General features: G+C 38.6%; 1 protein-coding gene across 1 annotated transcript in view; it reads left to right on the plus strand.

Moving 5' to 3' along the window:
* The window catches only part of SDCCAG8 (SHH signaling and ciliogenesis regulator SDCCAG8), a 352,265-nt gene that overhangs the window by 249,121 nt on the left and 81,235 nt on the right, over positions 1-21,909 (plus strand). Inside the window, exon 16 of the mRNA XM_007949144.2 lies at positions 62-193. Coding sequence (XP_007947335.2) covers positions 62-193 — 132 coding nt within the window. The remainder of the gene's footprint in view (positions 1-61; positions 194-21,909) is intronic.

A 21,909-nucleotide genomic window follows, 5' to 3' on the forward strand; every position in this document is an offset into this window, starting at 1 on the left:
GCAATGAATGTACTCTAGTAAAACTATTACATCTATCATTTCCATGTTTTTGCCTCTCTAGATCTGAAATAGCTCAGCTCACACAAGAAAAAAGGTATACATATGACAAACTGGAAAAGTTACAGAGAAGAAATAATGAATTGGAGCAACAGTGTATCCAGCATGGGAGAGTACATGAGATAATGAAGCAAAGGTAATAAACATTTAATAATCATCTGATTTGCCATACATTGAATGTGGAATAAATAGAATTAATGCTTATTATGCTACTTATTAAAATCTACTTAAGGAGCTCTGTGGTGCAGTGGTTAAAGCACTTGGCTGCTAACCAGAAGGTTGGTGTTCGGACCCGCATGCCATTCTGTGGGGAAATGGTGAGGCAGTCTGCTTCTGTAGATTTACAGCTTTGGAAACCCTATGGGGCAGTTCTACTCTGTCCTATAGGGTCACTGGGAGTTGGAATCAACTCAGTGTCAGTGAATCTTTTTTCGTAAGAGACATCAATCATTATTACTCTCTTTTTTGTAGGTGAGGAAACTCAGGCTCGGAGATACTAAAAAAATTGCTCAAAGGGACAGATTAAGTGGTGAAGTTCAGACTTGAGTCCTTTGACTAAAAATTCCTTTCCCTTTTTTGTGTACTATTCTTTTGTTTCTAATAAACACAATTCCTTATTTTTTCTTACAAGTATGTCATTTCTACTTTTTGTATAGTAATGAGTTCTCCAGGGAAAAATAATCTCAGGATTTTGTGTTATATACAAAGAACTGATTTCTGTATACAGTGAACTTCCACATGCAATCGCATATATAACAAGAGCTATCAACCTTCCGATGAAGAGTTTTGCTAGATTCTCCCCAGCCTCCCGTGCCTTCTCTGTTTCAAAAACAGTTGTTGATATAATTCATGGAAGAAAAAAATGTTTGGGACTCTATAAGCTTAAAGTAAACATAGAGGGAGGGTGTTATTTTTACAACTTTGATTACATGCTCTATTGAATAAAAGAAAGGCAGTGAGAAAATGACACTGCTTTTCAGTTACCAAAATGTTAAGTGTAGATTTATTTGCAAAGTGATAATCACTTATTCATTCATTAAAATATTCACTTAAGGCCAAACACTGTTCTAGGCCAAGAGTCAGCAAACTTTTTCTACATAAGGGTCAGAGAATAAATATTTTAGGCTTTACTGACTACTATATAGTCTTTGTCACATGTTTTTCTTCTATTTTTTAACAACCTTTTAAAAATGTAAAAACAGTTTTTAGCTACTGAGTCAACAAAATAAGCCTCAGGATGTGGCTCTTCGGCTATAATATGCTTCTGTGCTAGGTAACTAAAGCATTTCTCTAATATTTCCTTCCTTATATTTGTGTATTGCTTTAGAGTTTACAAAATGCACTCAAATATATAATCTTGTATACCTCAGAACAACCCTCCAAAAAAACCGAACTCACTGCCATCGAGTCAATTCCAACTCATAATGACCCCCAGTGGGTTTTCAAGGCTGTAAATCCTTAGTGAAGCAGACTCTTCCATCTTTCTTCCATAGAGTGGCTGGTGGGTTCGAACCACAAATCTTTTGGTTAGCAGCCTTAACCACTATACCACCAGTACTCAAAACAACCCTAGGAAGTAGCTAGTATTATCATCTCTATTTCTGTATGGGTAACTAAGGATCAGATAGATAATTGCCAAGTGAAGGTCAGATTGCAAATTAATGATTCATTCATACAACAAGTAATTATTGATTGCTACTATATATACCAAGGAGCTCTAGTCGTGCAATCGTTAAGTGCTCAGCTGCTACCTGAAAGATTGGTGGTTCAAACCTACTCAGCAGCTTTGCAGGAGAAAAGACCTGGCAATATGCTCCAGTAACGATTGCAACCTAGGAAACTGTATGGGAAAGTTCTACTCTGTCTCTAGGAGTCAAAAATCAATTCAAACACACCTCACAACAACTATGTGCCACATACTTCACCATGTACTGGGAATAAAATAGCAAAGTAGATAGTGTTCCTACTCTAATGGAGCTTATAACCTTATAAGGAAAATAGATCTTGAGGAAAGAATTTCACAAATATCTAATTAATTACAATAGTGATCAGAAAGTCAATGAAAAAGAAACTGATACTTGAAATGTCTGTAAGTGGTAGGGAAGGAATCACTAGCCTTGTAAGGCTGGGCAATCTACTTCCATAGTGATACCGCCTGAGAAACCCAAGGAGGGGTCACTATGAGTCGGATCCAACTCCACAGCAGTGAGTTTGGTTTTGTTTTTTTAGAGCAGAATCAGTGAACTATACCCCAGACTATTTTGTATGGCCCAGTAATACAGCCACATTCATTTACATGTGGCTGCTTTCATAGTACAGTGGCAGAGTTGAGTAGTTGTGACAGACACTGTATGTGGCCTCTTGGCTCATAAAACCTAAAATTTTTATTATCAGTTCCTTTTCTTAAAAAGTTTATCAACTACTGTTTTAGGGAGATAAAACTAAAATTGAAGATTCTGAGGTGGGAAGGAGCATGGTTCTTTTGAAGAAGAGACAGACTATGTGGTTAATATAAAGAATAAAGGAAAAAAAGGCATATAATAAGTTGGAGAAGTAGGCAAGATCCAGGCTTAAATGCTGCAGGGTCTTTAAGTTTTCATATAGACTTTTTATTTTCTCATAACTTATAGGAAGAAGTCAAGAAGATTTTTTAAAAATAAGTGAGTGGTATGATCAGATTTGCTTTTTAAGAATAGTATCTAGCTTCTCAACAGAGATTAATCAGAGCAGACCACAGAATTTATATAAGACCAATAAGAGTGATACTGAAGTTGTCTAGTCAACTGTTGAGTGCCTTAGACTGAGGTGATAATGATGGTGATAAAGAGAAGTTAATAGGTTGGTGAAACATGTAAGAGGTAGAATCAATAGGACTTAGTAATAGATTGGGTAGAGAAGAGAAACATGTCAAGGATCACACACCAGCTTTCTGACATGAGCAATGGCTGGATAGCAATGCCACTGACTAAGATCTAGACAGCTTGCTTTTTTTTTTACAAGATGGACCAATGGATTTTAATGTTATAGCATACAAAATTCATTAATAAATCTCCATATTCTACATTGCACTAACATTTAGGACAGTACCACTCATCAAGTTTTAGTTTAATATCAATGAAAAATGTCCATAATTATCAGACAAGGCTATTAAAATATTCCTCCCTTTTCCAACTACGTATTTGTGGCAAAGTGTATTTTTTAAGAGCTTGTTTTACAAAGTCACGCATACATTTAGTTTCATTCCCCATTCGCCATATCCAAACCTAACCCAGTCTCTTCCCCTCCCTACCCTACAACACTCCCCCTATGCCCCTCATAATTATACACTCCTGTTTGTCCTGCATTTCCTCAGTTTGAATGTTGGTCCTTTGGTGTCCCATGGTTTATTGCTTTAGGGGATGCATTACCATTGAGTGTGTGGGTGCAGCATCCTGGGTTGAGTGGTCTGCGTATACATCTCACTAACCATTGGGCTGAGAGCCTGCCCCTGGGGGTGAGTTTTATTCCAGGCGGGAAATGTATTTCAGGGCCTGCAGTGAATTGCTTGATGTGGCCCTTCTAGCCATTATCCTCCATTCTGTGATGTTTTGTAAATTCCATTATCCATGCCTGTTTGGGGTGCTGTGGTAGTTAAGGTCAGGTATCAACTTGGCTGGGCAGCTGATAGTAGTCATTCCCTATAAGACTGGCAATCAACTCTGTGATGGGATTTAGGTTAATTCTGTTGGGGCAACACAGGTGGAATGTATCTTGAGTCCTGCCTTGCTGGAGGGTATAATTCAAATCACCACCCTTAGCTTCCCTGAGGGTATAATCTCCTGGGAATATTCGCTCTCCTCTTGCTCCGGCTTTGTGTCTTGGATCATCCTCATCTCACCCCTGGATTTGGGACAGCAGCCATCATCTGATCTGCTGATCGAGGTTCGTCAAACCCCGAGAGTTGGGAGGATCTGCCAGACCTACTCACGGACCTGGGACTCGCCAGCCTGCAAGCCTCCACCACTACTACGTGAGACGAACCCTTGGGTGTCTGTGAGTTCTGTGAGGCATTACAGCAAAGTACAGAACCCTAAGACTGGGGAAATTATTGGGAGGAGGAGGAGGAGTTAATGTCTGAAATGATGGAGTGGCATGGTAGTTTGGACATTTGGGACATCTTTGACCTCCGCCTCATGGGGACCGGCCTAGTGCTGATCTTTCTAAGAGAAATTGTTCAAGCAGGGCCATAGTATTGGAGGTCTCACCAGATTTCATCTGACCAGTAATTCTGGTCATTATTGAGTTTTTGGATTTTGTTCCATGTTTTCCCTCCCACACTACCCAGGATCTCCAGATTTGATCCTTTCATGAGTGGTTGGCATTGGTAGCCAGGCACCATCCAGTTCTTCTGGTCTCAAGGGCTATCATGTTCTAGGATTAGACAGCATTCTAATGAAGAAGTGGGTTTGTGGTTGAGCTGGCTTACATTTGGGATGACACCAAATATTTGGTTTGGGTTTGCTGAATTTAATACTCAAATGTAATGTACAATGTAGTGGACATAAGAGACTAGGCTCAGAAGACAAGTCGGCTGGAGATAGAAATACTATCCTATAAAGGATATTTGAAACCTTGAAAGTAGATGAGGTCATCTAGAGAAAAAAATAGAGAAATACGAAAGGAGTGCTTAATGACCCCTAAAGAACACCAATATTTTTAAAGGCAGGGTAAGGATTGGCAAGTGAGACTGAGAAAAATAGTATGAGAAATAAGTGGAAACTGAAAGAGCATGTTATCATGTATGCCAATGGATGGGGACTGCTTCAGGAAAGAGGAAGTGATCATCCACATGTTGCTGAGTGATTGACCTGGTCATCATTGATTATGTTGATGAAAATATTTTTAGTAGAAGAGTGGGTAAAGCAACCAAATGACAAGTTAGTGTAGACTGAAAAAAAATGAAATACAAATTTATACCTCTTTTTCATGAGGCTTGGCTATAGGAGGAGACTAAAACCAAAAACCCTAAAACCAAACTCATGCCATTGAATTGATTCCTACTCATAGTAGGAATTTTTTTTTTTTTTTTTTTTTGTAGGACAGAATAGAACTGCCCCATAGTCTTTCCAAATCTATAAATCTTTACAGAAACAGACTGCCTCATCTTCCTCCCAAGAGGCTGGTGGGTTCAAACTGCTGGCTTTATGGTTAGCAGCTAACTGCTTTTAACCATTATGCCCTCAGACTTTCTTGAAAGTAAGAAAGAGGGAGCCAATGAACCAGCTGGTAGGGGGAGCATGTATTTGGAGGGGGATTTGGGTTCAGAAAATTTTTCATCTTAAATTGGAGTAGATGTGAGTGTTTTTCCAAATGGCAATTTGCAAGTCCTGCGATCCACAAAAGTGGTCCAAGGAATTCTTGTTAAAGATAATAATGGCATCTTCTTCAATTTCTATTTTAAAACAATAAGTATTTATTTACATATCCTACAGTGGTGATTTTATCTAATTTAACATTCATTTTTGAGGAATTAACACCATTCACTATTTTCAGATAAATGCTTTAAAATAGAAGCCTGAAATATTATTTTTATTTCGTCATTTAAAGACAACACTAAACACACACACACACACACACACAAAAACACACACTGCCATAGAGTTGGATCTGACTCATAGCAACCCCTCCTTGGGTTTCCGAGGCAGTATCACTATGGAAGTAGATTGCCCAACCTTCCTTCCGAGGAGTGGCTGGTGGGTTTGAACCACCAGCCTTCTGGTTAGCAGTCAAGTGCCTTAGGCACTATGCCACCAGAGCTCCTAAAGACAATACTTGAAAGCTATAAAAGTAACAATTGAATTTTACATTCAAAATATAAGAATTACAAAAATATCATGAAGCTGTTTTGTTTACTTTTGATTCTCTAAGAGGGATTTAATTTCAAATATATGTTTTAGTGCATATTTTGGCTCTAATATTTATTATATTATTGGCCAATCACATCTTTTTTCTTATAAAATTAATAAGAACTTACATGTTCTTATAGGTAAAAATTTATGTAAAATAGAAAACATTCATTATATGTTAATTGGAAAAATTACTTTTAAAATAAATTTAATGTTATAGTCTTTACATTTATGCTGATTTCACATAAAATATTTTTATTTAAATATCCTCTCTTTATCATATAAGTTGCAAAAATAGAAATTATTTAATAAATTCCTAAGGGGAAACATAAGACTATTTCTGTGAAGAGGATTTGAAAGTCAAAAGAAGTTTGTAGATTCTGAGGTGATACAAGTTTCATGAGACTAGAGCAGAGTTGGGACACCAAGTATTAATCTCCTCCACTGCAACAGAAAGGGTATGAGCTGAAAGTGTATAAATGCAAGTTTGTAGATATGGTGCTGCTAAGATTGTACAGAGGCTAGAATTACTTTATTGCTTTCAAGGCAGTGTTGATTGCACATTTATTTTATACTCCTCATTGTACAAGGCCAGCAGACACAAGATAAAAAGGGTTCACTTGTCTTCCTCACTCATGGTTATAGCCTCCCTCTCTCTTTGGTCTGGCTAATGCAGTGAGTCCTTAGTCCAGAGCAATTGTGCTACCACCTGCCATGTCCTGGAAATTCTCACCCCAGAAACCCCAGAGCAAGAAGGAGGAGACATCCCAGGACTCCCATGGCAGCCTGGAAAGGAGTTGGTTGCCTTAGAGGTTTTTTATTGTTTTGTTTTGTTTTTTAATCTCCTATCTTCTGTTTTCATTTTACTTGAATCTAAAATCAACACCAGTGGAAGCAGCAGCCAAGAAATCAGATGATGTATTGCACTGGGCAAATCTGCCCTAAAAGATTAAAGTGCTGAAGAGCAAAGATGTCTCTTGGAAGACTAAGGTCCATCTAACCCAAGCCATGGTGTTTTTAATCACCTTATTTGCACGTGAAAGCTGGACAATGGATAAAGAAGACTGAAGAAGATTTGATGCTTTTGAGTTGTGGTGTTGGTAAAGAATAGTGAAAGCACCATGGACTGCCAGAAGAATGAACAGATCTGTCCTGAAGAAGTGCAACTGGAATGCTCCTTGGAAGCGAGAATGACCAGACTTCGTCTCACCTATTTGGTCATGTTATCAGAAGGGGCCATTCCCTGGAGAAGGATATCATGCTTGGTAAAGTGGAGGGTCAGCAAAAAAGGGGAAGACCTCAATGAGATGGACTGACACAGTGGCTGCAACAATAGGCTCAAAGATAGCAGGATTATGAGGATGGTGCACAACTGAGCAATGTTTTGTTCTGTTGTACATACAGTCGCTATAAGTTAGAGCTGACTCAATGGCATTTAACAACAACAACATACTCTGTTTTGTATAAACCAAAAGACTGTTTTTTTTAGGTAAGATTTGGGGTGTATAGTCAAAAAACTTTTCCTATCCCTGAAGAAATTTCTTGAATTGATCATCTGTCATTCAGAAGAGTGATCAAAGTGTAGAACAAAGCTCCATAGGTAGTAGTAACCAAAAGACTGGTCTACAAATATTACAGATTTCTTTCAGTCCTTATGGGCAGTTTTAAAACTATTAAGCAAATGTTTTAAAAGTCCTAAAATTTAGTTTTTACAAGTCAAAACATTGTCTGAAGATGCTCATTTACTGTTCCCCTGGCTATCTCTGTACTTCGCAGAGCTCCTGCCCTGTTGTACAAGCTCCAATACTTTGACTTCCCATGTAGTGAAAGGACATTTAGTTATCTCTTCGGTATTAGTGGTTGTCCTGACATCATCTTGGTTTTCAAATGCTGCTGTTCTTACTTTAAATTATAAATTACTGTTAATGTAACTTCACCATAATTAATTTAGTTTGTTGTGGGTTGTTTCATTAACCCGCTACAGTACAGCACTGCACTGTATCAGCAGTATGTTGGTTTTCCAATAACGAGGTTTTAAGTCCAATGTGACTTGTACTTTAGAAGTGAATCATCCATAACTATTTTGCTAACCCCACCACTACTACCACCAATCAGAGGCACTTTGGTGATGTGCTACCTGAGGTTATGTGCCCATTAGCTTACAACATACCATTAAAAGCAAATTAACAAAATTGCTGTGTTATTTTAGATTTATATGCCATTATTTTATAATATAAAATTATATTCATTTTATGGAGAAAATGGTAAATGAGTCATATGTTGCTGGGAAAGCAGCTTATTGCAACTTGTTTATTTTGCAATTTTTCTTTATTATCACAGATTTTATTTATTTTCACCACATGTGGAAATGTGTGGATTAGGTAGATTGCCTTCCCTAAGAGAGCCAAAGACAAAAAATTCTAGAAGTATTGTATAGACAAAAAGAGAAAGCTATGAAAACCAGGAACAACTAAGAAAAGCTGACCCTTTTCTCTGCAAAATTATACCAATTAGGAGCCAATCAAGGATAATAAGCAATCTCTTTAAAATTCAATTACTCTAAGCTTTATTAATAAATCCCAAACAGAACTGGAAGCCATGATTTAATTATATTTTATTGAGAAGACCTGAAACCAGGTTGCTTTCCTCCCAGTAACAACAGAGATCTGCTTCCCTGTGGGATTAGAGTTTTGATCTGGGAATGGATGATAAGTTATTTAAAGTGAGCTATGCAGTTATCATAGATGGAACAAGGCTGAAACTATCATAGCTGATTGCCTGGAGAAGGTTAAATGGGAAAGGAACCCAATAAAAGAGAGTTAGAAAAATGCAAAAGACATTTTAATATAATTCACACTTTTGCCTAGGATGAGCCCAATACCCAGGAAAAGGAAAAAAAAAAAAAAAAAAAAAAAAACTTCATTTATTCGTTAAATATTCACTGAGAGCTTGTTATATGCCACCAATATACTGGGGGTTCATCATTGCACAGTCAGACACACATCCCTGCCCTTTTGGAATTTATATTATTTAAGCTATCTTCAGCCTATTTTGTTGATGCTGTGGAGTCTTGTGACAGAGTAGGACTTCCCCATAGGGTTTCCTAGGCAGTAATCTTTACAGAGAAGCAGGGCACCAGGTCTTTCTCCAATGAGACTCAGGTTGGGTTTGAACACCAGCCTTTCAGATAGCAGCTGAGAGCTTAACCATTGTGCCACCAGGGCTCCTTAACAAATACTTAATAGGCTCTGTTTTAGATTCCAGGGATGCAGTAACAGTTTCAAGTGGCTTCCATTTTAAAAAGGTAGTTTATTTACATTATGGGTTAAATTGGCTTTTGTGAACTAGTTTGTGAACCAAAATATCATGTTTATGTAATGTTATTTCTAAGGAAAAGAACAGCTTCTGAGTTGGGTTTTTGTTTTTGTTTTTTTTTTAACTTTTTATTGTGGTTTGGGTGAAATTTTACAAAGTAGATTCATTTTACATTCAACAGTTCACACACATTTTGTTGTGTAACACTGGTTACATTCTCTGCAGTGTAACAGCTCTCTTCCCACTTCCTCCCTGTGGTTATCTTTTCCCTGTGTCCTTCTTGTCTATGCATTCCTATCTCCCTGCCCTTCTTCCTGTACAAATGCTGCCCTTCTGATCTCCTAAGGTTGATTATTCTAAGGAGAGCATCTGTTTAAGTGTTCAGCTCATAGGCCTGTCTATTGTTTGGCTGAGAGTCAAGCCACCTGAGTTCAATTCCAGGCCAAAGGGTAACTTGGGGCCATAGTCTCAGGGGTTTCACCAATCTCTATCAGACGAGTAAGCCTGGTCTGTTTTATGATTCTGACTTTTGTTCCACATTTTTCTTCCACTTTACCCAGGATCTCCAATTTTGATCCCTTTCCAAGCGGTTGGCATTGGTAGCTGGCAGCGTCTAGTACTTCTGGTCTCAGGGTCATATAGGCTAAGATTCTCATGGACTAATGTTTCCATGTGTCTTTAATTTTCTTTGTTCTTCTTTGCTCCAGATGAGGAGAAACCAATAGTTGCATCTCAAATGGCTTACAAGCTTCTAAGACCCCAGTCACTACTCATCAAAGTAGGATGTATGACAATATTTTTGTATACTGTGTTGTGCCAATTGAGCTTCATTGACATTCTCTGCAACCATGGTCCCCAGCCCACATGTCCAGTGACTCACTCCCTCAAGGTGCCTAGTTGTGGCTTAGAAGCTATCCTAACTTTGCCCCCTGTTAGCTTTAAAACTGCATATGCACATTTTTATAGCACATACAAATACATAAGTGAGAATATCATCTGCCAAAGCTATGTATAGTTGTAGGTGAATACCCATCTGCCTATCCATAACTGATCTTCTTGCCTGTCTACCTTTGTATTCACCCATACATTAGTGTTTTCTATTACTGATAATGCAGTATTGTGTATACAATAGTATTTGCCTATATTGTCTGTACCTCTTGTGCACTTCTCCATGTCTTCCTTTTCCTTGGTGATACTGTGCTATTTATAATAGCAAAAAGATGAAAACAACTTGAGTGTCCATTAATGGATGGATAATCAAACTATGATATATACACAGAATGGAATATTATGCAACATTAAAGAATTATGAAGAATCAGCAAATCACCTCCTAACATGGATAAACTTGGAGGACATTATGCTGTGTGAAATAAGTTGATCACAGAAGGACAAATGTTGCATGAGTCCATTATTATAAAAATTCAAGAAAAGGTTTTCACAGGGAAGGAAATTTTCTTTGGTTACTGGGGGTGGGAGGGAAAATAGATAGGTAGTTAAGAGGCAGGTTTGATATGGGTGAAAGGAAAAGCAGAATAACAAAAGTGTGTGCTTTATGAATTTTTAACAACATTTGGACCATTACTTGGAATATGTCTATAATGCTGTGTTTGTGAGTATATGACTATGTAAGAATATGTCCTCTATTCAGTAATGAAGGTTTTCAATATGAGCTGCAAATAAAATTCAAGAGGGATACCTTTTTTAATTGTTAATAAAACAAAAACATTGTTTTCAAAATAGGTGGAAGTGAGGAGCACTTTCTTAATTCTTTATTGTAACTTTATCCATTAAATCTTTTCTCTAGAAATAGAGGATAAAAGGGCTATGAGATGTTCACTTCCATTGTTGGGAGGAAACTTTTACTACATTAAAAAATTAAGACAAAAATCTAGCAGCACTGATACTGGAAAATAATGAATTATTATTTTTTTTTTTGGAAGCAAAATTCTGAAAAACCATTTGCAACTACCTAATTTTAATATTGTATAATGTTTACAATTTTTGTTTTTTCTACAACTAAGTCTGGATAATAAAAAATACTCAATTTAAAATAATGCTAAACACACATTAGAATTTCATAAAGGACCACAAGAGAATATGAGCATTGAACACCTATCTTTAGATAGGGCTTTTGCTAAAAACATAAGGCAGGTAATTTTCTGTTCTTCTTGTGTTAGAGGACAGAGGACAAAATCTTTATTTCTCTGCTTAAAATCCCTTAATATTTTCTTTCTGTCCAAACTTATCCTCTTTCATTTAATTCACTCTGTAAAGCCTAATTTCTGACTTTATCCTTCAAGCAAGTTGAGAACTCCTGATCAGCATTTTTATTATCTTAACCCTTACTTAAAATTTAATTTAGCACTTTTAAATTTAAAACTTTTTTTCCATTTCCAAAGTCATACTTGTTGATTTTCCTTAGACTCTATAATTTTGAACATTGTATTAAACATGAAAACCTAGACTAGATTGCCTAGCTTGTGTTCTGTTTTTCATCATCTAGCTAATTAATATATCCCTACATTTATTAATATTTACTAAACATTGGTCATACAAAAGCAAAGAAACATGCTCTATACCCTTGAAGAGCCTCTAATCCAGTGGGTGAGGCAAACGGTAATCACAGAGGTATATGTACATCTGACATGTACATGGTACATCAGACTTGCACCGCACTCAAGATTGGGAGTATAGGTACAATTACTTAAAGAGTTTCTAACAAAATCTCTTGAACAGAGAAAAAACCAAAAAACAAACTCAATGCACTGCGGTAGAGTTGGAACTGACTCATAGTGACCCCTCCTTGGGTTTCTGAGGCAGTGTCACTACAGAAGTAGATTGCCCAATCTTCCTTCAGAGGAGAGAGTGGCTGGTGGGTTTGAACCACCAGCCTTCTGGTTAGCAGTCAAGTGCCTTAGGTACTATGCCACCAGAGCTCCCCTAACAGAGAAAAAGAATATATAATTGAAAGTCCTGGGGGACAAAGAGAACATGGTCTTTTCAAGAACTGACACAAACATGACAGTAGATGAGGAAGAGATATTAAAGAGGAGTTAGAGCTTCTTCCCCATTTTCTCTCTCTTTTGTCATTCTAAGACTTCAGTTACACACTTGTTAGACCATTTGATATTCTTTCATTTGGTATGCTTGGATGCACTTTCTGTTCTATCCCACTCATTCTTTTTTCTCTTTGTAATTCAATTTGACCATGATTTTTTTTTTTTCCTTCTACTATATCTATTCTGCTGATAGGCTCATCCAAGGAATTCTTTATTTCTGATGGTGTAGGTGTGTGTGTGTGTGTTTATTTCTAACCTTTTTATCTGGCTCTCATTGTGGTTTATAATATGAGTGGGAGTGGAATTTGCTGATGCTTCCTTAAGATCAGATGCAGTGGAATGCTGCAGTTGATCATTAAATATTTAAAAATGTGTGAGTTATCTAACATCATGTTGGTAGTTTGAAATTGGCCATGGTAGAAGCATTTCTATCACAGAAACTGGTAGACATTATAAATCAGGTTTCGTCTCCCCTATCTAGATAGCCAGGAGCTCTGGTAGCATGAGCTCTGGTACCAGGAGCTCTGGTAACTTGACTGCTAACCAGAAGGCTGGCGGTTCAAACCCACCAGCCACTCCTCAGAAGGAAGACTGGGCAATCTACTTCGTAGTGATACTGCCTCGACAACCCAAGGACGGGTCGCTATGAGTCGGGTCTGACTCCACAGCACGTAACAACAACAACATCCAGATAGCCACTTGTTAAACATTTATCATCACACCACTGATGGACTTTGCTTCTACCGCTCCCTCAGTGAGAGGATAACTTTTGTTTCTAACCTTTCTTCTGAGGCAGTGACCCTTTGCTTAGGTTGCTTGACCCTTTCTAGCAACTCGAGACTTTTGCTTCATATGGAAAATAGACTCTAGTAATTGAGTGGAGTGTTGTGTCTGTGCATCACCAGAGGAGGCTTTCTCAGGTCTCTTGCCCTGTTCCAGATCTTTCTTGTGAGTGAGCATCTGGTGGAAGCCTATGGAAAAGAGCTTGAAAAGTGAGTGCAGACTCTTCTTTTGTCTAGGAATTGCAGGGATTCTAGACTCTCCACACTAGTCCACATTCTTAGAATCCATTATATTTTATCTGCTTTCTTCTTACCTATGTTTATGGTACCATTTCTTTTTTTCTCGTGCTCTGCCAGAGATGAAACAGTTCGAATGTTCTGCCCCTTTTCCAAGGAGCATATTGCCCTTTTGAATTCAGTTCACTTAGTTATCTTGCAACCTCAAGGCTTTCATTGGCTCAGGGAAAGATGGTTTTATAGGTTGTCTGGCTTCTTTTCATGGTTAGGATGGGAGTTATGTTCTTGTGGCTTCCTATATCCTAAAAGGTAATGGAGTCCCAAGAAGTGAAATCTTTAAGAATGTTTTTCTTGAATCATGTAAAAATATTTGGGATTAATTCTGAGTACTATGAGAAGGGAGCCTCTCTGATGGGTTTTAGGCAGGGGGAGATGTTTTAAGCAACGGTGATGTTAGCCTTTTAAACACTGTGATGTATGGCTTATACCTCGTTTGTCAGAGTGGCTCCCTGATAGTTTTCTGCCTACCATTTCCCATCTTTCACTTTGCAGTTTGCTTCCGATCCCTGAGTTTATTGGACATTTTCACCAGTCATTTTTTTAAGAGCTTGTTTTACATTCAACATAATGCGTACATTTAGTTTAATTCTCCATTTGCCATGTCCAACCCTAACCCAGTCTCCTCCCTTCCCTATTCTGTAACCCTCCCCCTGTGCCCCTCATATTTATGCACTCCTGTTTGTCCTGCATTTCCGTACTTTGAATGTTGGTCCTCTGATGTCCCATGGTCTATTGCTCTAAGGGATGTATTACCATAGAGTATGTGGGTGCGTCATCCTGAGTTGAGTGGTCTGCGTGTACATCTTGTTAACTATTGGACTGAGAGCCAATCCCTAGGGGTGCGTTTTATTCCAGGTGCAGAATGTATTCCAGGGCCATAGTATTGGGAGCCTCACTGGATTTCATCTGAGCAGTAATTCTGGTCATTATTGAGTTTTTGGATTTTGTTCCATGTTTTCCCTCCCACTCTATCCAGGATCTCCAAATTTGATCTTTTCCTCAGTGATTGGCATTAGTAGCTGGGCACCATCTAGTTCTGGTCTCAAGGGCCATTGTGTACTAGGGCTGACTGCTTCTAAATACCCCCTTTTTCTTTTTTTTTTGCATTCTTCTTCGCTTCTGATGCTAGGAGACTGTTACCTGCATCTTAGATGGCTGCTTGAAAGCTTTTAAGACCCCAGTCACTACTCATCAATGTAGGATGTGGAGCAATGCTTTTATGTATTTTGTTGTGCCAATTGAGTCTGGTGTCCCCCAGTACTATGATCCTAAGATGGTAGATATATTGTATCTCTCTCCCATAGTGTCTGGTTGTCTATGAGGGATTACTCTGTGTCTGTCTTCTATTGTTTCTATAAGGACTGCAGGTATTTTGTATCACTGGTGTCTGCACAAGATTAGCTTCAGCTGAATCTATCCTTGGTCTAGAGTATACTTCTATTCACTGACCCCCATCTGATTATCTCAGGTGTTTATGTGTTTATCTATATAGCGTAGTGTTTGGTGTTAATGGCAATGCAGTATTGTGGACACATTGGTTGGTATTAGCAGCTGTCATCTATCTCTTATGTGCACAATTTGGTGTCCTCCCATTTTCTAATGTTATCATGGTGGTCATAGATCCTTCCCATATATCCTTCCCCCTACCCATGTCAGCGTGTAGGCCCCAACTAGCCTGAAATTAATCCCTCCCCTTCCCTCCTCATCCCAGTAACCTATTAAATGAATTCTCTTTCCCAAGAAAACCCTTCTCTGTCTTTTTACAGTAATGAGCTCATACAGTACTTATCTTTCTGCAGTTGACTTATTTCACTCAGCATAATGTCCTCCAGGTTCATCCACATTGTGAGATGATTCGTATATCCCTCATTGTTCTTTAATGTAGCATAGTATTCCATTGTGTGCACGTACCATAATTTGGTTATCCACTCATCCATTGATGGGCATTTAGGTTGTTTCCATATCTTTGCTATGGTGAATTGTGCTGCGATGAACATAGGTGTACATATGTCTGTTTGTGTGCTTATCTCTCACCTCTTTAGGATATATTCCTACTAATGGAATTGCTGGGTCAAATGGTACTTCTATTTTCAGTTTTTTAAGGAAACGCCATACCATTTGCCACAATGGTTGTACCATTTTACAATCCCACCAGCAGTGCACAAGAGTTCCAATCTCTCCACAACTTTGCCAGCATTTGTTATTTTCTGACCTGTTGAACTTTGCTATTATTGTTGAGGTGAGATGATACCTAATTGTTGTTTTCATTTGCATTCTCTAATGATTAATGATCATGAGCAATTTCTCATGTGTTTGTTGGCTGCCTGTATATCTTCTGTGGTGAAGTGTATATTCAAGTCTTTTGCCCATTTGTGAATTGGGTTATTTGTCTTTTTGGTGTTGAGGTATTGAAGTTTTCTATAGATTTTGGAGATAAGTCCTTTATCAGATATGTCATAGGCAAATATTTTCTCCCAATCTGTAAGTTCTCTTTTTACCATTTCTAAGAAGTCTTTCGATGCACATAAGAATTTAATTTTTAAATGGTCCCAGTCATCTAGCTTCTCTTCTATCTCCTGCACATTCTGGGTTATGCTTGATAGTCTATTTGTGCCATAAATTAGGGCTCCCAGATTTGCCCCAATTTTATTTTTGATGAATTTTATAGTTTTGGGTTTTACATTTAAGTCTTTGATCCAGCTTGAGTTTGTTTTTTGTGTACGGGCTGAGGTATGGGTCTTGTTTCATTTTTCTACAGTTTACCAGTCATTTTGTTAGTATTATCAGACTGCTTCTATTTCCGTGATTTATTCCTCTGCTTGTATCTTTATATATTGTCTTCAGATATATTAACTAACCAGGTCAGTGATTTCACTGAAGATTTTGCCAATTCCTTCATTACTATTTTCTTAGAACCTGAGCAAGGATTAAGTGCTAATTTTTATTTTGGCTGCAGTCCCAGGGCAATGAGCTTGAGGACAAGAAAGGTAAGGTATGGAAGGATGGTGCCAAAGGGGCAAAGAGGCTGCATCTTCCATCCTCCTCCAACCCCACAAGAGGAAGACAGAATCACCATCAGCAACCCAAAGCCAATTCCTCTGAGGTCAGATATGCTGCCTCCCTCCAGCCCTTTCACCAACCCTGGCACCAACTGTTCCTCCTACAGCACCCATCACCTCTCTCCTGGGTTTCATAATTTGCTGCAGTGGCCACATAGAACTCACAGATTATGGGGTTTATTAGGAAAGCAACAGGCTACAATTCAAGTTCAGGAACACGCTCAATCTCTCGCAGCCAGCCGTCTCACTTAGCAGTTGGCAGTCTCTCTTTCAGCAGCGCTTGTCTCTCGTGTCTCTCTCTTAGCAGCGTGTGTCTCTCACGTTTCTCTCTCAGCAAGTGTCTCTCAGGAGTGCATTTCTCTCAGCAGAACATCTTTCTCAGCCAGCAGTCAGAGAGATTCCTTCTGCCTCCAGGAGGGCTCCTTTTGAGCCTGGCAGAGTAGCCAAACTAACCAATCCCAACATCAGAACTCTATATGCCTGAGAGAGAGAGAACTTCCCAGAAGATTGCTTCTTGCCACTCTCAACAGAAATACCCCAGATGGATAACTTTAGCAATCAGAAGCTACTTAGTTGCTTATAGCAAATTCCACCATGGAGTTTACAAAGACTTATGACTATAAAAGCCACACTATGTAATCTACTACACCACAGATGGGAAACAACCTTTTCTTCATTTTCCCTGTGGAATCTCTCCCTTAACTTCTTCTCAGATCCAAGCAAGCATGGCTGCTGTACTCCTTACATCCCTGACATGCCCTCTCAGTATTAGCTACCTGACACAGTCCACCTGAGACAGCTACTCTGCTGTCTCTAGAAACAATTCAGCAATTATTTCTATTTATTCACATTCTTTAATTTTTGCCATTTGTATTATAAGCAGGCATCATGTGTTCAATGGAAACAACACATTATTATTAAGAAAGAACCCTGGATAGGAAACAAAAGCTTAGGGTTTATGGGCCAACCATGTCACCTGCTATCCATTAAGATTTGGGGAAGGCCAAATAAACTATTTCAGCCTCAACGTCCTTACCTGTAAAATAGGAATTAAATACCATGCATAATAGTTATGAGGATCAAAAAAGACCATGTGTGAAAATTTTTGGAAAAATCTAAATGCTTTGTAAGTGTACCAGTTACCAGTGCCATCAAGTCATTTCCAACTCATGGCAACCTCATGTGTGTCAGAGTAGAACTGTGCTCCACAGGGATTTCAGTGGCTGATTTTTCAAAAGTAGATCACCAGGCCTTTATTCCAAGGTGCCTCTGAATGGACTAAAATCTCTAGTCTTTTGATTAGTAGCTAAGTTCATTGACTGTTTCTGTCACCTTGGGACTCCATGTAAACATGTTGTTTTTGTTAGGTGCTGTTGAGTCAGCACCAACTCATAGTGGCCCTATGTACAACAGAACACCAGAACGAAACACTGCCTGGTCGTGCACCATTCTCACCACCCCTTCCTATACTTGAGCCCATTGTTTCAGCCACTATGTCAATCCACCTTGTTGAGTGTCTTCCCCTTTTTTGATGAGCCTCTACTTTACCAAGCATGATATCACTCTCCATGGAATGGTCCCTTCTGACAACATGATCAAAGTAGGTGAGGCAAAATCTGGCCATTCTTGCTTCCAAGGACCATTCTGGCCACACTTCTTCCAGAACAGATTTGTTCATTCTTCTGGCAGTCCATGTTATTTTCAGTATTCTTCACCAACACCATAATTCAAAAGCATCATTCTTCTTCAATCTTCCCTATTCATGGTCCAGTTTTCACATCCATATGAGGTGATTGAAAATACCATGACTTGGGTTAATGCCTAACCAAAGACTATGCCTTAGTCTTCAAAGAGACATCTTTCTTCTTCAATATTTTAAAGAGATTAATTTTTACAGCAGATTTTCCCAGTGCAATATGACATCTGATTTACTGATTGATGCTTCCATGAGTGTTGCCTGTGGATCCAAATAAAATGAAATCCCTGACAATATCAAGCTTTCTCCATTTATTGTGATGTTGCTTTTTATTGGTCCAGTTGTGAAGTTTTTTGTTTTCTTTATGTTACGGTATAACCCATACTGAAGACTGTAGTCTTTGTTCTTCATCAGTAAGTGCTTCAAGTCATCTTCACTTTCAGCAAGCAAGGATGTGTCATCTGTTTATCACAGGCTGTAAATGAGTCTTCCTCTAATCCTGATGCCTTGCTCTTCTTCATAGAATCCCACTTCTTATAGTATTTGCTCAGAATAAAGATTGAATAAATATGCATGGTGAAAGGATACAACCCTGATGCACATCCTTTCTGATTTTAAACCATGGAGTATCCCCTTGTTCTGTTTGAATGACAGCCTCTTGGTCTATGTACAGGTTCTTCGCAAGCACAATTATGTGTTCTGAAATTCTCATTCTTCACAATATTATCTATAATTTGTTATGATCCACACAATTGCCTTTGCATAGTCAATAAAATATAGGTAAATATCTTTCTGGTATTCTTTGCTTTCAGCTAAGATCCATCTGATATCAGCAATGATACCAGCAATGATATCCCTCATTCCATGTCCTCTTCTGAATCCAGCTTGCATTTCTGGAAGTTCCCTGTCACAATATATTGCTGCAACTGCTTTTTAATTATCACCAGCAAAATGTTATGTGTGTATGATATTAATGATATTGCTCGATAATGTCCACGTTCTTTTGGATCACTTCTCTTTGGAATGGGCACATGATCAATCTCTTCTAGTCCCTACCTCACAGAATTATTATGAAACTTAAATGAGTTTCTAAACCTGTCTGGCACATAGCTATCTTCCAAAGTACTTGGCATAAACAAATAAGCATTTCCAGTGCTGCATCCATTTGTTGAAACACCTCAGAGGGTATTCCGTCAATTCCTGGAGCCTTGTTTCTCACCAATTCCTTGAGTGCAGCTTGGACTTCTTCCTTCAATACCATTGGTTCTTGACCATAAACTACCTCCTGAAATAGTTGAACATCATCCAGTTCTTTTTGGTATGGTGACCGTTTATTTCCTCCATCTTCTTTTGATGCTTGCTGCATCATTCAATATTTTGCCCATAGAATCCTTCAGTATTGTAACTCAAGGCTTGAATTTTTTGGTATTAGGCTGTCGTTCAAATGGAACAAGGGGACAGTGGTTTAAAATCAGGAAGGGAGTGTGTCAGGGTTGTATCCTTTCCCCATACTTATTCAATCTATATACTGAGCAAATAATCCGAGAAGCTGGACTATATGAAGAAAAACGTGGCATCAGGATGGGAGGAAGAATCATTAACAACCTGAGATACACAGAGGATAGAACTTTGCTTGCTGAAAGGACGACTTGAGGCACTTACTGATGAAGGTTGAAGAATACAGTATGCAGTATGGATTATGTCTCAATACAAAGAAAACAAAAATCCTCACAACTGGACCAATGAGCAGCATCACAATAAATGGAGAGAAGATTGAGGTTGTCAAAGAATTCACGTTGCTTGGTTCTACGATTGATGCCAATGGAAGCAGCAGTCAGGACAGTAGACAACGTGTAGCATTGGGAAAGTCAACCACGAAGGAACTGTTTCAAGTGCTGAGGAGCAAGGATGTCTCCTTGGGGACTAAGGTGTTCCTGACACAAGCCATGATATTTCCAATTGCCTGGTATGCATGTGAAAGCTGGACAATGAATAAGGAAGACCGAAGAAGAGTTGATGCTTTTGAGTTGTGGTGCTGGCGAAGAATGCTGAAAGTACCATGGACTGCTAAAAGAACTAACAGATCTGTCCTGGAGGAAGTGCAGCCAGAATGCTCCTTGGAAGCAAGAATGGCCAGACTTCGTCTCACCTATTTTGGTCATGTTGTAGGAAGGGACCATTCCCTGGAGAAGGATGTCATGCTTGGTAGGGTAGAGGGTCGACGAAAGAAGGGAAGGCCTTCAACGAGATGGATTGACATGGTGACTGCAATGATGGGCTCAAGTATAGCAGGTATCATGGAGCTGGCACGGGATTGGGCAATGTTTCATTCTGTTGTGCATGGGGTCACTATGAGTTGGAAATGACTCGATGGCACCTAACAACAACAATAACAATATAAGATGCTATGAAGTCAGTTCTAACACATAGAGACCCTATGTACAACAGAATGAAATATCACCCAGTCATGCACCATCCTCACAATCATTACTATGTTTGAATCCATTATTGCAGCCACTGTGTCAATCCATCTCAGTGAGGGTTTTCCTCTTTATCCTTACCCTCTGCTTTATCAAGCATTATGTCCTTCCCTAGGAACTAGTCCCTCCTAATAACATGTCCAAAGTACATGAAGTGTTGCCATCCTCATATCTGAGAAGCATTCTGCCTATACTTCTTCCAAGACTGATTTGCTCATTCTTCTGGCAGTCCATGGAATAGTACAATCACAGAATCACAATATTTCAGTCAGACAGGACCTTGTCAATCTCTAGTTTTATAATTGACGAATCTTCAGCAAAAGGACCATTTTAATTTCATCATCTGAGCAGTTCTATTAAGATAGTATTGTCTTCTATTTTTAGATGGGGAAACTGAGGCTCTGAGAGGTTATATAAGTTACCAAAAGTCACACAGCTAATATGTATATTACCAGTCTTGAAATGTAAGATGTTTGTTGCCAGAGTTCATGCTTTTAATCACAGTGCTGCAGTGCACAACAAGCCAGTATCTGAACCAGGCTGGACTCTGGATTCCCAGATTTCCAGTCTCTGAAGCACCTTGGCAGATTTTCTCATTCCAACTTATTAGTTACAATGTTGTATCTAAAGGTCAAACTCTTTTCTCAGAGCTTTTCAGGCTAATGCTGTGCCTTAGAGCTCTCCCCAGGATACAGAAGACTAAATGAGTTTTTGAAAAGATCTTTTAAATCACTAATGGGGCATACGGTCCATACTGGTTAAAATACGCAGTTTCTGAAGCCATTCTGCCTGAGTCCTAGTCCCAGCCTCATGACTGAACCTGCTGTAGACCTGAGCAAGGTGCTTCACCTCTCAGTGACTCAGCTTTGTCATCTGTAAAATGAGGAAAATAAAGAGTCCCTACCTCACAGAATTATTATGAAACTTAGAGTTTCTAAACCTGTCTGGCACATAGAAAGCAATGTGTTTTTGTTAAATAAAAGTTCTTGGGTTTGATTTTGTGATTTGAACTTAATATATATCATTATTTAATGTAAAATAAAGCAATAGAAAATAAAAAGTAAAAGGGTAGGCTTTCCTATTAAATTAATTAAGCTCCATTGATTGAGAAGACAGCAGACTCACTTTTATCTCAAGAAATACTGTTTTAAGCTGAGTTTGTGGAGTTTGGTTCCAAGACAGACATTTTTGACCCAGCCATCCCATTACTAGGTATATACCCTAAAGAAGTGAGAGCCATAACAAGAACAGATATATGCACGCCGATGTTCATCGCAG

Source organism: Orycteropus afer, unplaced genomic scaffold (genome assembly GCF_000298275.1).
Source record: "Orycteropus afer afer isolate SDZICR_OR568_19922 unplaced genomic scaffold, OryAfe1.0 scaffold00239, whole genome shotgun sequence".
Taxonomy (NCBI): Eukaryota; Metazoa; Chordata; class Mammalia; order Tubulidentata; family Orycteropodidae; genus Orycteropus; species Orycteropus afer.